Source organism: Pteropus medius, unplaced genomic scaffold, assembly GCF_902729225.1.
Source record: "Pteropus medius unplaced genomic scaffold, Ma_sr-lr_union100, whole genome shotgun sequence".
Classification (NCBI taxonomy): domain Eukaryota; kingdom Metazoa; phylum Chordata; class Mammalia; order Chiroptera; family Pteropodidae; genus Pteropus; species Pteropus medius.
This window is the reverse complement of record NW_024351073.1, coordinates 21,429,186-21,443,962: the sequence shown is the minus strand read 5'-3', so window position 1 is coordinate 21,443,962 and position 14,777 is coordinate 21,429,186. Positions and strand designations below refer to the sequence as shown.

Genomic DNA, 14,777 nt, shown 5'->3' with positions numbered 1-14,777 from the left:
TCAAATCCTTGAAAGTGAAGTGTAGTCTTTCCCCTGCCCCTTGAAAATCACTGTCGCCCTTAGAAAAGACTTGTGAACACGGACACCCTCTGTTCCTTCTTCCTGCCTTGTGGTTTTCCCACCTAACATTTAATGTAACTGCATCTCTCTCTCTCTCTCTTTCTCTCTCTTTCTCTCTCTCTCTCTCTCTCTCTCTCTCTCCCTCTCTCTCTCGCTCTCTCACTCTCACTCTCACTCTCTCTCTCTCTCTCTCTCCAGGGCTGAAGCTTCCTGAGGGCAGGGTGTCTGTCTGCTGTGCTCGCTGCTGAGTCATCTCGGGAGAATGTGAGCGGCCTTCAGCTTCTCTCCTCTGAAGAGCTGTCGGCAATCGCTCATCTGCCCAAACCGCACCTGGTCCCGAGCCATTCTCAACGGGAACCGCTCTCACCCTACAGACACCCAGGACACAGACTGAACCTGTGCCCAAGAGCCACGATCCACAAATGTTTTTCATTATCGCCACAGCAAGGAGATTTTTACATTTTTTCCTGCAATTTGTCCAACCACTTATGAAATTGTAATACTAAAGATTGTATATCTGTTTATGTAGTGCCTGTATGTCTATGTTTTATACACAAAAAATAAGATTTCTTTTGTCCCTCGAGAACCAATTCTTGCCATTCTGGGGGAGATATTGTCCATGGTGGGCATGCGTGCCTCGGTCCACACTGCCACCTGTCTGCTGGCCATGCCTGCCACACGCATCTCCTCCTGGACCTCCTTTGTGACAGAAATCGCCTTCATCACAGATCTGTCTTAATTACACAATTATAAGGCAATGACATGTCACTACGATGCCTATTTATTCTTATAGAATTGGCAAATCTTGAAGCAAAATCACACTGATGTTGTAGAAAGGAATTTTACCCTGATTTTTATCCTATTTCTACCCTCGGTGCCACCCTCCAATTCATTCTGCAGGAATAATGGACAGTCATCTTTAAAAACATTTATCCATTCATGTTATTTCCTTTCTTTACAAAATTTTCCATTTTATTATTATTGTTGTTGTTGTTGTTAATATACTTGGATCAAAAGCTGAGTTTCTGAACATGGTTTACTGCGCGCGTGTACGTCATCAGCCCCAGCCTCGGCGTGCAGCCATGCAACCTTCCCGGGCTGGGTCAGTTCTCCAGTACTGTGACAGCCCAGCAGGTAGAGCGTGAAGCAAGGATTATGAGCTAATGCGTTCTTAGCGGTGCATCCCGGGGCTGTGAGAGTGAGGAAGAAAGGGGAGTAATGCCATCAGGTGTCACCGCGGGGGGCGGGGGAGGAGAGGTCCCTTCCTTTATGTTGAGACACAAAAGGACATTTGCTAGGCTACTTGGACAAACTTTCCTTTAACAGCTTATTGGAGGAGAAAAGAGAAAGGAAGTTTATTAGCGGGTACCGTCCTACACCCCGCCTCCCACTGGGAACCACCTGCATCTCCCAGCCCCTTTTCCATGACTGCTTTCCTGAGGATTTTGTTCTGATTTTCTTCTTTGGCTAGAAACTAAGGTTTTCTGTTTTTAAAGGAGGAATCACAGATGCTGTAACCCTAAATTTTCCATATGCCTCTATTTTTGAAGGAAAGATTGGTCTAGATTAAAACTCTTGAGTCACACTTAATTTTTCTCCCATTCATTCATTCATTCATTCATTTGTATATGTACATATATTGAAATCTGTTCTCCCATATTCTTTCTCGCTCTACATAAGGGTTTGAATTAAAGGAATAAAAGTTATGGAAAAATAAAATGAATGATTAGCAGAGGCAGAATGGGGTTTGAATCTTCAGGACATTGTCCCTGAATAAGAATGAGAAAGAATTTGGTACGTGCTGTTCCACGTTTTTACCCCCTTTTTTTCTGAAAGCTTCCGCATCATTCGTTTGGCTGAATCTAGTCAATAATTAGTCTTGCTTTGTGTTCATAAAAGAGACCCCTGGTATTCTGTTGCCTGAGGTTTTCATTTTGGGGACTATCAACCGGTTCTCTTTATTCCTGGTTGAGTTTAACATTCTCCATTCAAATTTTCTTTTTCTCAGAATGTTTTAAACCATGTTTCACATATTAATGTACTTACAAAGTGTTCTGGGACCACCTACCCTTTTTTTATTTGTAGAAATTTTTTCTCCTGAATGCCTAAATAATTCTTTCTTTATCCTTGGAATTTAAAAGCTTAACCTGGCTACATCTAGTTCTCATTTATTCTGAATCAATATTGTTCAAACACGTTGAGTTTTGCAGACTCATTTCTTCTTTTATCTCGGGGAACTCATTCCCAGTGCCTTTGCCTGCCTGTGTCCAGATCACCACGTTCTATTAGACAACATTTGTGACCCCGTTTTTCTTATCCTCATATATTTTAATCATTCTGTATTAATTAACTTGCTGCATCTTAAAGCGTTTTCTTTCAAACCATGTCATAGCTGTTTTGCCAACTAGTTAGAAACTCATACCAGCAACTACCGACGTGAGGAGTAACCATGTCTGACAGAATCATACCAGACAGCAGACTTCACGTCTGCCCCACAAACACTTAGGAGCCAATCCCAGTAACATCAATGCCCGATTCAGAGAACGCAAGGTGCACCTTCAGAGAGAGAGTCTGGGTCAAGAAGAGCGTTATAACCTGGAACAGTGTTACTTGAATATAGTCCAGAGACCCACAGCGTCATATTCCCCTGGGCATCTCTTAGAAATACAGATTCCCTGCACTGACTCAGAACCCCATGGGGTTCGCTCTGGAGCCGTATTTCCACAGGTCCTCCAGGTGAGTTTTATCCACACTTGGGATGAACAAACACTGGTCCAACATAGTGCGCTAGAAATAAGGGTTTAAATGAAGGGAAGAATAGTTATGGTAAAATAAAATGAATGATTAGTAGAGGCAGAACGGGGTTCGAATCTTCGGAACATGGTGTCTGAATAAGGGTAGGAAAGAATAAGGGGGCAGCATTGGAGTCGTGCAATAGATGCTTTGGGATTAAACATTGCCAAAGAAGAGGTCCCCTTCTAAACGTGTTGATCGGTGGCGTCAGAGGGAGGCCCGAGCTTGGGTGAGGCATGGGATTCATAGTTTGCACAGGTTCTATAGTTAGGATTATCGCGCTAGAATCAACGAACATAAACACCATCTGCGAACCCGGCCTCCCGCAGAACTCTGCGAGTCTGCAGAGTCCCCGTGTGTGGTTTGGGGACCACGTGTCCACCACTGCTCCTCTGCTGGAAGGGACCTCCACCCACTGCAAACCCCTTCTCCCCTCGACTTTAACCGACACCTGCACCAGCCAGACATGGAAACTGCAGAAGAGTCTATCTCCGCCCACTTCCCGACCTGTGTCTCGCGTTAGCGACAGCTTCGTGTATGTCATGATTCACCATGTAAACAGGAAGTAGAATAAAACAAAAGCAAAAAATCAGGCGTGCAGAACAAAAAAGGTGAATCTCTGTAAGACGTATTTGCTAAGTGGAGTGTCGCTGTCAGAATGAGAAATGCGGGAGACAGGACCGGGTGACCTGAGCAACAGCCTCATGACACTGGGGAAGGGGCCAGGCCGGGGTGGCGGGGGGAGCATTCCAAACAGACTGGGGCGAGCAAGTTTCTCGAAGGCCATGCCGTTTAAACAGCTGCGGATGTCGACTGTAATTTCATCTCAGATCTATAATTTATCTAAGCTGGTCTACATTTTGATTTGATGTAGCTTCTGTTCAAACCTATCATTCGTGATAAAAATCCTCAGGTATTTCATTCCTCCGGGCATGTTTCAAAGAGTGGTAGAACAAGCTGCTCGTTGCTGGGGACTGAACGTGCGTGCCCGCCCACAATGCGCGCCGAAGCCCTGGTCCTCAGCAACGGCATCTGGAGGCGGAGCCTTTGCTAGGTGATCGGGTCATGAGGGTGGAGCCCTCACGAGTGGGATTAGCGCCCTTAGAAGAAGGGACATGACAGAGATGACCTCTGTCTCTACCATGTGAGAAGACGGCCAGCTATCAGCCAGGGAGGGGTCTCACCAGAGACAGACTGGCTGGCACCGTGACCTTGGGCTTCTGGCCTTCAGAACTGAGAAATAGATTTCTGCTGTGTCGGCTGCCCCATTTCTGGTGTTTTGTTACGGTGGCTGAACTGAGGCTGACATTAGAAAGCATCAGAAGCTCGCAGGGGACGCAAACATCACCTTGTTGTGGGCCCTGGATGTGGAACAGGTCAGCATTCCCAGGCTGAGGCCTCAGGTTGCTCTGCACTGACCCCCTAGGCCTGCTGGGGACCAACCCCATTCTCTCTCCCTCACCCCGCTTCCTGACAGAATCCACACTCTATTCTCTGTGGCATCGACCAGAACATTCACAGAGAAAAATTTGTGGAAAAGTCCAGTTCATCCGACCTAACAGGTGCCAGGCGCCCTGTGAGGGCATGAAGGATAAAAACAGCAGAAAAAGAGAAATGGTTCTTCCTAAGGCCAGTGAGCAAGGCGGACCCTGCTCCAGGATGGCGATTCTATGTCCGCTCTTAACACGAACAAAGAACTTACCCTCGTGCCACGCCCAGCCTCAGGCTACCGCGTGGCCCTCTGCCAGCCCTCGCCGGGCAGCTTCTGGAAGCCTCGCTCGCCACAGTGTTCGCACTGACCTCCCCCACGCTTCCTGCCTGTCCTTCCTGGTCATCCTGGCGACCGAACTTCAGTGGCCTCCATCGGAAATCTGATGGTCACACCTCTGTCCTGACCTAGCCTGACCACACGGGGGCACCATCCACAGCTGACCACTCCTGCCTCTGGCACCTTCTCTGTTCCCTCCTCAGGCAAGGCCGGCTCTTAACTTCTCAATCAGCTCCCAGTTTAAATGTCACCTCCTGGGAGAAGCCAAGTGTCACCGGCCAAGTACAGGACCTTCGCTGGCTCCCGTGACCACATTGCCTGATTCACCTCCACTGCATAAGCTTGTCATCACCTCGCCATGTTTCCCTAGGGGCTGGCTTATTATCTGCTGTCCCCATTAGGATAATATTTCAGCCGGCAATGTCCTCAAACAAATTCTGTTGTCTTAAACTATCCAAATTAAACTTGCCAAGAAAAGCCTTCCTTTACAAGAAGTTAAGATAAGGAAGAATAGTTGAGAAAACAAGACATTGTTTTTCCAATTAAAATTATGACTAATGTAGTGCAAAAAGGGAATGAAATTACAATTTCCCACAAGAAGCACAGAGGGCGAGGAAGGACGAGGGAGCATCGTGTGTCTTGCTGCTCGTGAGGAAGGAAGACCCAAACTTGACTTGGAAATCGCACGCTTAGAATTTAAAACGCGAACTCAGGAGCCGGTAGCAAACCCCTCGGGGGAGGAGCGAGCTCCTACCTGTGGCCAGGTAGATGGTGTGGACGAGCGCGTCCCGGCCCTGCACCACGTCGACGGCCACGTGGGAAAAGCGGCTGTCGTCCTCCATGAAGGCGGGCACTGTGGTCACCGGCTGCGCCACCTCGTGCATCAGAATGAACTTCTGAGCGTCCTGCAGGTTTCGCTCCGTCAGGTTCACGTACAGGCCCTGGTCCACCGTGCCGCACTGTGGGGGAGAACAGGCCGTTACTGGAACTGGCCCCTGGTCACCCGCTGACGCTGGCCACCCAGCCGGGGGCTGACTGGGAAACTGGACGGCTGAAGCGAGCAACCTGCCGGCTTCTCCTCCCCCAAGACCCCTTCGTCCGACCCCTCCCATTTTAGATTTTGACTCATGGGATTTGGGGAGTCTCTCGACTCCATCATAAATGGATGATCAGAAATTAAAAAGAATAAATAAAGTAGAAATCGTTGTTGACTTTAATTTGAACAGCGTGTGCACAAAACCTCGTCATCACCTATTGAGTCGCTTGGGAGCAGTCTGGCTAAATGCATACTATCATATCTGCTTGATAAATCAGGTAAATTGAAAACACAGCAATCGAATACATCATACAGACTTATAGATTTTTTGTTGAAGCAGTAGGTCCATAAGCAAGATATGGAGTCCATGGAGATAGAATTAGGCCATTCTAATCTGCAAATTATGTAATATTATCCTAATATCGTTCTCATGAGCTACAAAAACAATATGCTGGCTTATTGATTTGTGCTCATATTCCAAGATAAAGAAACAAAAAAAATTGTTTAGAATCTACAAAGAGAAACAATGTGGTGAATTTGAAAAACGAGGGGAGAGAATATGGTAAAGGAAGAAAGTAGAAAGAAGGGAAGAAAAGAACATTTCAGACTGAGGAAATATATAAAGATGAATCTGGGATATTCAGAGGCGGGGAGGGGCCAGGGGGCGGGGAACCACCTAAGTGCTGAGAATTAAATTCAGAGCTACGTCTGAAGGAGCTGGGGGGTGTTATGCAGCGTGGTTTTTGGCAAGGATGAGGTAGGAAGAGGGGTGAGAAAGAAAGCGAAGCTTTCCTGCGACAGAGCACAGAATCAGAAAAAACAGAATCAGAATTAAAAAAAACTGCCACCAACCGTCTTCATTTCTTTCATAAACTTCAAGTCCTGATACCAATAAAGGCTGAGCCGCAGCAGAACTTCACACAAGTGGGTTTGATGGGAATTAGTTTCGCTGTCCGTACCATCCGAAACCACTGTTATAACGTGTCATTTCTAATACTTGGTTTTATACCAGGTTAGAGGTGCAAAGTATAAGGGAGAAACTGCTTTTTAAAAACATGATATTTTTGTAGCACTTGACAAAATACCCTACACGCCATAAAAATGACAGGCCGATTGTAGAACTAGAGAATCATGGAGTGAAATGGATTTTGAGTCGGGTCCAATGCTTAGTTGAATGTCACGTGCTGGCAGGGCCCAGCCCCTGTGCCCGGTGATGGGGCCACATTCGGTCAGGCGAGGCACCGCCTCCCAGTGTCTGTCTCAGTAGCAGAGTGAAGCTCTTTCTCTCACTGACTCGATCTTAATTCTAGCCTGCATTTTTCCCATGGCCTTCGGGCTAATAGTTCCTGCTCTACACCTGCTAATTATTAGAGGACATTCTGCTTGAGGCTTGAGGTTTTGGAGAAACAGCCCCCAGCAGGAAGGTGCCACTCATGAAGAGATGGGGAATTATGTACAAAATAGTGACCGATTAGCAAGATCTGCAGGAGCCTCAGGACCTGACTCAGATCAGCGGGGTCAGGGGTCAAAGGCTGGGAACAAAGAGATTTAGAGATTTCGCACTCTTCCTTGGACCCTGTTGGTTCCCAGATGTATGTGGCTGTCAATCGTCTCTTGTCCCTCCCATTTCCTCTTCCCTTGCCATGAAAGAAGCCTGGATTCTGGGCTCTCTTAAGATAGATTTGAGGAACCTCTAAGGCCCCCATCTCCACGATTGGGTCCCTTCTCGATCAATAAACCTTTCCTTTCCCCAAACTCTGACGTTTGAATACTGGCCTTTTGAAGCTTCAGGCACACGAATTTTTGGACCGGTAACATCTCTGCCTACAAAATGGTTAGAGAAAGAAAGCGCTCACTCTGCTCACGTCGCAGGGCTGCGTGAGCCAGCTGGGATAACAGTGGAGAGCATTTGTAAGTTAATTGCAAGTGTTTGTAAATGCCAAGGCAGGAGACGCTGTGCCTGGCACAGACGAGCCATTCGGCGGATGATAAACGGTCACTGCGTTCGCCTAGTTGCAGGACAGTAAGTCTGCGGTGCACCAAGCAGCAGCGGTCAGAGGGGAATGAATGAATGAATGAGGGAAGGGAGAAATCAATGGCGAATGCGCTAGCAGTTAGCGCTGGGGCGGGGGGCTGTGCCAGGAGATTTTACCTAATTATCATATTTAACAGTGATCCTGGAGGACGGGAACGCTGGCTGTTAACCAACCAGTTCCAAGACTAACGGCAGCTCTACCCGACTTGGCCTGACATCTACACAAGTGCGTTCTGGTTCTGGGCGTGACTTCGCGTCGAGCAGTTTACTCTCCCTGGAATCAGTGGTGGGCAGTACTTCAGCACGGGTGGCCATCGGCTATCGGCCTGCCGGGTGGCGTATGGCACATGGGTTTTGTTTTGTGTGCACAGTGTTTTCTTTTAAAAAAAAAAAACGGTATCACAGAAATCTGGAGACCTAGACTTGAGGACCCCTCGCCTCGCTTGTGGAATCTGGGAGCCCAGGAGGCTGCAGAGGGCTGCAGCTGCGGAGCAGGACCACCAAGCACCCCATGGTTTTCCTCCTGGACCCCGAGTCTTATTAAGTCATCCACTTGTGACGTCGTGATTTATCATGAGAAAATTAACCTTGATCTTCCTGTTGGCTAAAACTCTTGGGATGTCCCAAAGGGTGACAGATAATGGCGTGAAAGCACCTAAGTCGAGGGGCTGGTTGCCAGAGGCACCCATCACGTGACTGGAGGGCGGGAACTTTCAGTCCCACTGCCCTCTGAGGAGGAGAGAGGGGCTGGAGCTCGGTTCCAATCACCAATGGCCAGTGATTTCATCCACCAAACCCATGGAACGAAACCTTCATTACATAAAAACCCCGAATGATGACTTTCGGAGAGGTTCAGGAGACTTCCTGGTTGGTGGACACGTGGAGGTGCCGGAGAGTGATATGCTCAGCCAGGTCGTAGACGCTCCTCACCCTGTCCCCGCCCCTCGCCCCGTGCGTCCCCTTCACCTGGCTGCCCCTGAGTCACGTCCTTTTATAAGAAACTAGGAATCTAGTAAGTGAAACGTTTCTTTGAGTTCCGACAGGCCAGAGCAAGGTCGACGACCCTGTGACTGTCATCTCTGAAGGGGGTGGGGTGCATGAGGCTTTCACCCGTGGGGTCTGATGCTATCTCCAGGTAAACGGTGTCAGAATGGAGGTGAACGGTCGGACACCCAGATGGCGTGGGAGGATTGCGGGGAGGTACGGGGGAAACGCCCACACACCGGAACTGGGTGACAAAGTCATTAGCCAAAAACTGCTTTTGATCTACACTCTACCATGTGTTGGTTTCCTTTTCCAGCCTATAATGACTATCTCACTCAAGGATTCTTTTTCAAATATTTTGGAAGCTATTTAAATTTATGGCATATATTTATTGGATCATAAGTAACCCACTTAGCTCTCTAATGAGCTGCACATTCTCTAGTTATGCCTCGTAGATTGGGTTTCTCCGGTGTCTCTGTGACACCCTGGGGACTCCGTGCAAGAGGAAAACACTAAAAATGGTAAAAACAGAGTTACTGTCCTCAATGTAGGTGGCTTGCAACCTACATCGGTTGTCTTATTAACACCTCTGAATGTAATAAGGTTGATAATTCTAATTTCTTAATACCATAATACTAGCATTTTTTGTTATCTGTTTCAAGGACAACAGATCCATACTCATCCCAGCTCGCGGGCACTTGGTGGGCAAGTCCACGCTCACCTAGCCTCGGGCCGAGGATGCGGGTTTTCACGGCGCTCCGTTCTCCTGTCTTGCTGCAAACATGCATCTGTATCGAAGGATCCTGAAGACACGGCCACGTCCCTACACGTGGTCCTCCAGCGAAGGCCTCTTCACCTGCTGGACTGCGGTAGAGGGTCAATAGCCCATTTAGGCTCCATCATTTCCGACTGGCCGGACCGAGCAGACAATCCCAGAGTGTGTCCCACCTCAGCTGTGCTCCTGGGTCAGGATGACGTTTTTCTTGGGGGACTGCAGCCTCTGACAGGGCAGAATTCTACAGCGCCACCCACAGTGCTTTCCAGATGGTGACTGATAAATAGTTTTTGTTGTTTAGTTTTTGTTTTCAACTAGGATGTCTGTATTAAATCTTCAAGATTATGTGTTGTTCTCCTAACCCATTCTTCTTCCTGAACCTGAATCACGTTTCTGCTCCTCTCATGAATTAGCTGCTTCTAACAGATAAGTGCTGCATAAAATTCCAAACGTCAAATGTTCCAAAATGTTATTCTCGTAGGCAAACAAGAATAAAAAAAAAAAATCGAATCACTTCTCACTCTTGGTTATTGCAAACGCAGGCCCCTTATACATGACTAGTGGACGGATCCTTAGTCACAACGCACCCCACTGCATGCCAGCCTAGGTGGCCCCATGGATGAATGTCAGTAAGGACACCTGTGCTAGTATGTTCATCCAACAGGGTAAACCAAAAGAAAACTCTTGGTACGTATGTGTACTAGGCATTACACAAAGAATTATCATAATCTATAACCTTAGTCCCTGCAGATTTTAAACTCCACACAAAAAAGACAAGGTCAGCTGAGCGACAGCCCATTTCTGCATGCTTCATTTATTACTCTGCAAGGACCTACGCCCATCTGATAAACGTGAGTGAGCCCCTCCGTGTGACACTGGCGTTATAAACCCAGATGCCTGTGGAAATGAGGGGATTTGCTGTGTGGTACAAATCCAAACAAAGGGGCTGAACGTTACCCGTAGCCTAGAGGTGGTAAGGCATCCAGGGTTCCTTAAGGCGCTGTTCATTGTGAAGCCTTTTGCGATGAAGGCTTGGTAGCATCGAGACATAAGAAGAGCACTAGAAACACGGCGAGCAACGCTGTTAATTTTTTTCAGCCTTTGGGATTTTTAAAAGGGCCTTCTTATACAATTACATTTCACCCCAACATCTGGGAACAGGTGGGGTTCAGATGCAGAGACCCAACAAAGGGACCAAGAGTCAATCAATGTTCAGTTAATAATTACATAAACTGTAAAGAACATGTCATCAGAAAGAGCGACCCTGCATTTTTGGTCCCCGCTAAACTGTCAGGTCGCCTGACTCAACCGATAAATGGTCCCCGAGAAATGGTCATCTTCATCATGTACGTTACATAGTAAACAATGTGTGTTAATTGCTATGTTACCAAAATTTATTCCTAAAGTTTCCTCTGCATTTGTATCTCTCCTTCCTCATTTTATGGATGAAAATATGAGATGGAATAGGCTAAGTAATTTTCCCTATAAAGCAGTAAATGGCAAAAGAGGATGTGTAAACCACCCGTCTTATTTCCAATCCTATGCTCTTTAAAAAATTAAAAAACCAAAAAAACTCTTTTAAAACAATTAGAATCGAATGGGCTCCCCGAAGTTCAAGTGTAAAATAGCGGAACTTCTCCACACCCCCAGTTTTCTCAAAAGCCAGAGGTTTTCCATGTTGGATGACACACCAACCAGAATCTGGGGACCTCGACACAGGTCTGGGTCTGGCATCGGTCAGTTAGGGTCACTAATGGTCCTTTAGTCTGAAGAGGTTGGGCTTTGCATCTGGGGACTAGCTTAGTCATTAATCCCCAATGTCCTTGGCCAGATTGTCTGCCCTGAGGCCAACGCCCTTCTCTGTCTGTGGGAGAAGTCGTTCCAGACCTCAGCCCTGCCACTGCATGTGACATGACCCACGTGAAGCGCCGAGCACCGGGTCTGAACTTGGTGGCCTTAAATGTGACACCCACAAGGATGGTGATGATCTTGTGAGAAGAGAGGCCCTCCAGGGAAGCCTGCTGTCATGGACCGAATGTCTGCATCTCCCCCAAATTCTTCTGTTGAAGCCCTAAGCCTCAGTGTGGCTGTATGTGGAGAGGGGACCCTAAGGGCGTGATTAAGGGTGAATGAGGCCATAAGCGAGGGACCTTGGTCCCGGAGGCTCAGTGTCTCTCCCGAGGAAAGGCTACACGAGAACGCAACGAGAAGGCAGCCGTCTGCCAGCTAGGGAGAGAGCTCTCACCGGAAACAGAATCGGCCAGAACCTGAATCCTGGATGTGAGAAAATAAATGTCTTTCGTTCAAGCCATCCAGCCTGTGGTGCTTTGTGGTGACAGCCAAGCAGACTCACACACCTGCTGACCCACCAGACAGGAGTGAATCCCTCATCTCTTTATCACCCGGCTTCCTCTGCGCGTTGGTTGATGGGAGTGAATGACGGGCAGAGTCCTTCGTGGCTCGCACGTCCTGTACTTTTGTGATTTATGAATGAACGGCCTCCATCTGCTCCTCTTCCCTCCCGGCTGCCCAGCACAGCCTGTTTATCCCGATCGGAAATCTCGCCACATTCGCCAATTAGAGCCCTAATTCTGTTTGTGTGTCTCCACTGCTCTGTGCCCTGGACCCATTCATCCCAGCATCATTCATTAGGGACCAGAGCTTCTGGGGACGCAGACTCCGCCATCATTAGCACTAATTGAAGCCTGGATGCCCAACCTGCTGCATTATGCTCGCCTTTTCCAGTCCAGTCTTAGGCGTCACAGCTGACAAAAGGTGCTTTGTGGTCTGGGCCCCTCAGATGACAAAAGGCCTGTGTCTATTCACATGCGCCAAGCCGAGTGTGGGACCGTCCACCAGGGTCCCAGGGGCTCAAAGCTGTCCGTGTAGGCACTGGGGCTGAAACGGCCCCACCCCGACTCCACGAGCTGTCTGCATCTTTCGGGGGGGATGATGACAGAGCGCCCCTCTGCCCCCTGGAATTACCTGGAAGTTGGGGTTGGGGTTGGGGTACGGCAGCCAGGCGGAGCGCGAGTTCTCCTGGAGTTTGAAGGGCCCGTTGAAGGCCTGCGAGATGGCGCTGAGGTTGAAGACGCACACGGCGGAGGCAGCGATGCTGTTCCTAGGGGGCGGGGGAGAAAGAAGGAGGGTCAGAGCCCGCGGCGACCGCTGCCCCCCACAGCCCCCGCCACCTAGGCAGCCGTAGGAGCAGAGCCTCCGGGGCTGACGGGGGCAGCGAACGGTGCGCCCTGTGGCCACTCCGCGGAGGACACGCCTTCAGCGCAGACACAGGGGTAACGGCCGCCACGGCGCTCGTCATCCTCCAGATGGGGCCGATTCGCTCAGCCACAGCCCGAGCGACAAAGGATTTGGAAGAACTGTCTGTTACGCCTCTTAGACTCTGGAGGGGATAAACTCTCTCCGGCACTGGCCGCCGAGCGGGGCTCCCTCCCCCCGCTGCCCTGGCTCCTTTAGGGGACGGTGGCACAGGCTGCCGCTCCTTTTTGTTCCCCAGATGCACGGGCTTATCTGTAAACCTTTAAAAAGTAATCGACTAAATGCGTTTTGCAAAAAGCGCCTGTCAGAGACTCTTCATATGCATACATATAAGTTTAAAAACGGCAAGAGAGAAAATTTGAGATGGCGTTGACATGGGAATCCTGACGCCGTTGTCTGGAATCCGAGCTCTGCAGAGACAGTCGCAAGTGCCAGGCTCGCAGGGGCTCAGTGCCCGCTGGCTAAGCGCAGAAACAAACAAACAAATGTGTATAAAATAAATCTGCGTTTTGCGCTCAGCTTTGGTTTCAAGTTCTCACGTTAATGCTCTCAGCCGATGAACATCCATTCGTCAGTTGTTTTTTTTCTGAGTCAAAGGAGATACCTGCCTTACGCTTGGCTTATTTGACAAACACGGACCAGGTGCTACGCGCCATTCTAGAGGCTTTACAGATTCCAATTCACTTAGTCTCCCTGAGGTGAGGGACAGTCCCTGATAAGGACACTGGGGCCCAGACAGGCCAAGACACCTGCCCAAAGCCACCCAGCTACTAAGTGGAGGAGCTGACCTTGAACGCCAGGCGGTGCGGCTCCAGAGACCAGGGCTTTGAACTCTTTGCTAGAGCTCTGCATGCACAGTGTTCAGACCACCCCCTTGGGAAGCGGGGAGCCTGAGGGCGGGGACACGGGTTCCTCTAGAAGTGCCAGCAGGGGAGGGGCGTGGCGGGAAGCACTCCCGCCCCCACTGCGGGCCGACGCAGTAATAGACGATGGACGCTAAGTACGAACCTCTGCGTGTAGCCGCCTTTCCTCTTTCTCACGTTACCCTCGGAAAAGAAGGACGTGAGAAGTCAGAAAGGGTGGCTGGGCTCGAGGAAGAAGAAGAGAGCAAAGGCCAGACGCACAGGAGGGAGTCCCCAAGGGACCAGGCGAGGCCACCTCGGGCTTGGCGGTGACCGTTGGGGGTGCTAATAATCATAAGAACAGCCCCCTGAGCGAAGCCCTTGACAGGGGTCATCTTATTTCTCACAGGGAACCTATAGACTCTGAGACCACCTGATTTCACAGACAGACACGCACAGTCACATGGAGTTCGCTTAACCAGTCACAGGCTGAGGGGCAGTAAAGCAGGAGCTGCACCTGCTTCGCACAGGGCACTAGAGTTCACGCCCGTGACCCCATTGCCACGCCCCTTCCGCTTCCCGCTGCACCCCACTTCTCAGTTCACTGGGCTCACCCGCCCGGATGCAGGATGGTCTGGGTGTCTGAGGTCGGCCGGGAGCACCCCTGGGTGCCCCAGAGGCAGCCAGTCTGAGCATCCCTGATGGGTGTTGGGGATACTTCTTCCCAACCTCTGGTGAGCAGAGCACCACTGGTGCAACACACACACGCACGCACACGCCCACACACGTGTGTGCACACACGCGCATGCATACGCACACGCACGCACACACGCACACACACCCACACACACGTGTGTGCACACGCACACATGCACATGCATACGCACACACACATCCTCCTGTGCTTCCTCTGCCATTTCATTCTCCGTGATCTCAGAGGTGTGGAGAGCAAGGGCACCGTGACCATGGAGGTCCCCCCACCCCCCACCCCGCCCTTCCCAGGCTGGGCCCGCCCACCTTCCCCTCCACGGCCCCATAGGCGGGGGTGAGGGGGGCGGCCCTGACCAGGTCCAGTACCCTAAGCCCATTTGGTGACCAGTCCTTCCACCACGGACTGCAAGGTCTCTATCAGCAACCACAGTCATAACGTGACCTTTTTTTTAATGTTCCACTTTATTTCTTAACTTGTTCGGAGCCCAGGCAGGTAA

The 14,777-nt window shown here is 49.7% G+C and overlaps 1 protein-coding gene across 3 annotated transcripts in view; it reads right to left on the bottom strand.

The window, feature by feature from the left end:
• SEMA5A (semaphorin 5A) overlaps window positions 1-14,777 on the bottom strand; it is a 417,033-nt gene that overhangs the window by 119,669 nt on the left and 282,587 nt on the right. For all 3 annotated transcript variants that reach the window (XM_039842786.1, XM_039842784.1, XM_039842785.1), the window contains 2 exons: window positions 12,437-12,572; window positions 5,376-5,580 (listed from right to left, as the gene is read on the bottom strand). In XM_039842786.1, the coding sequence (XP_039698720.1) occupies window positions 5,376-5,580; window positions 12,437-12,572 (341 nt within the window). The remainder of the gene's footprint in view (window positions 1-5,375; window positions 5,581-12,436; window positions 12,573-14,777) is intronic.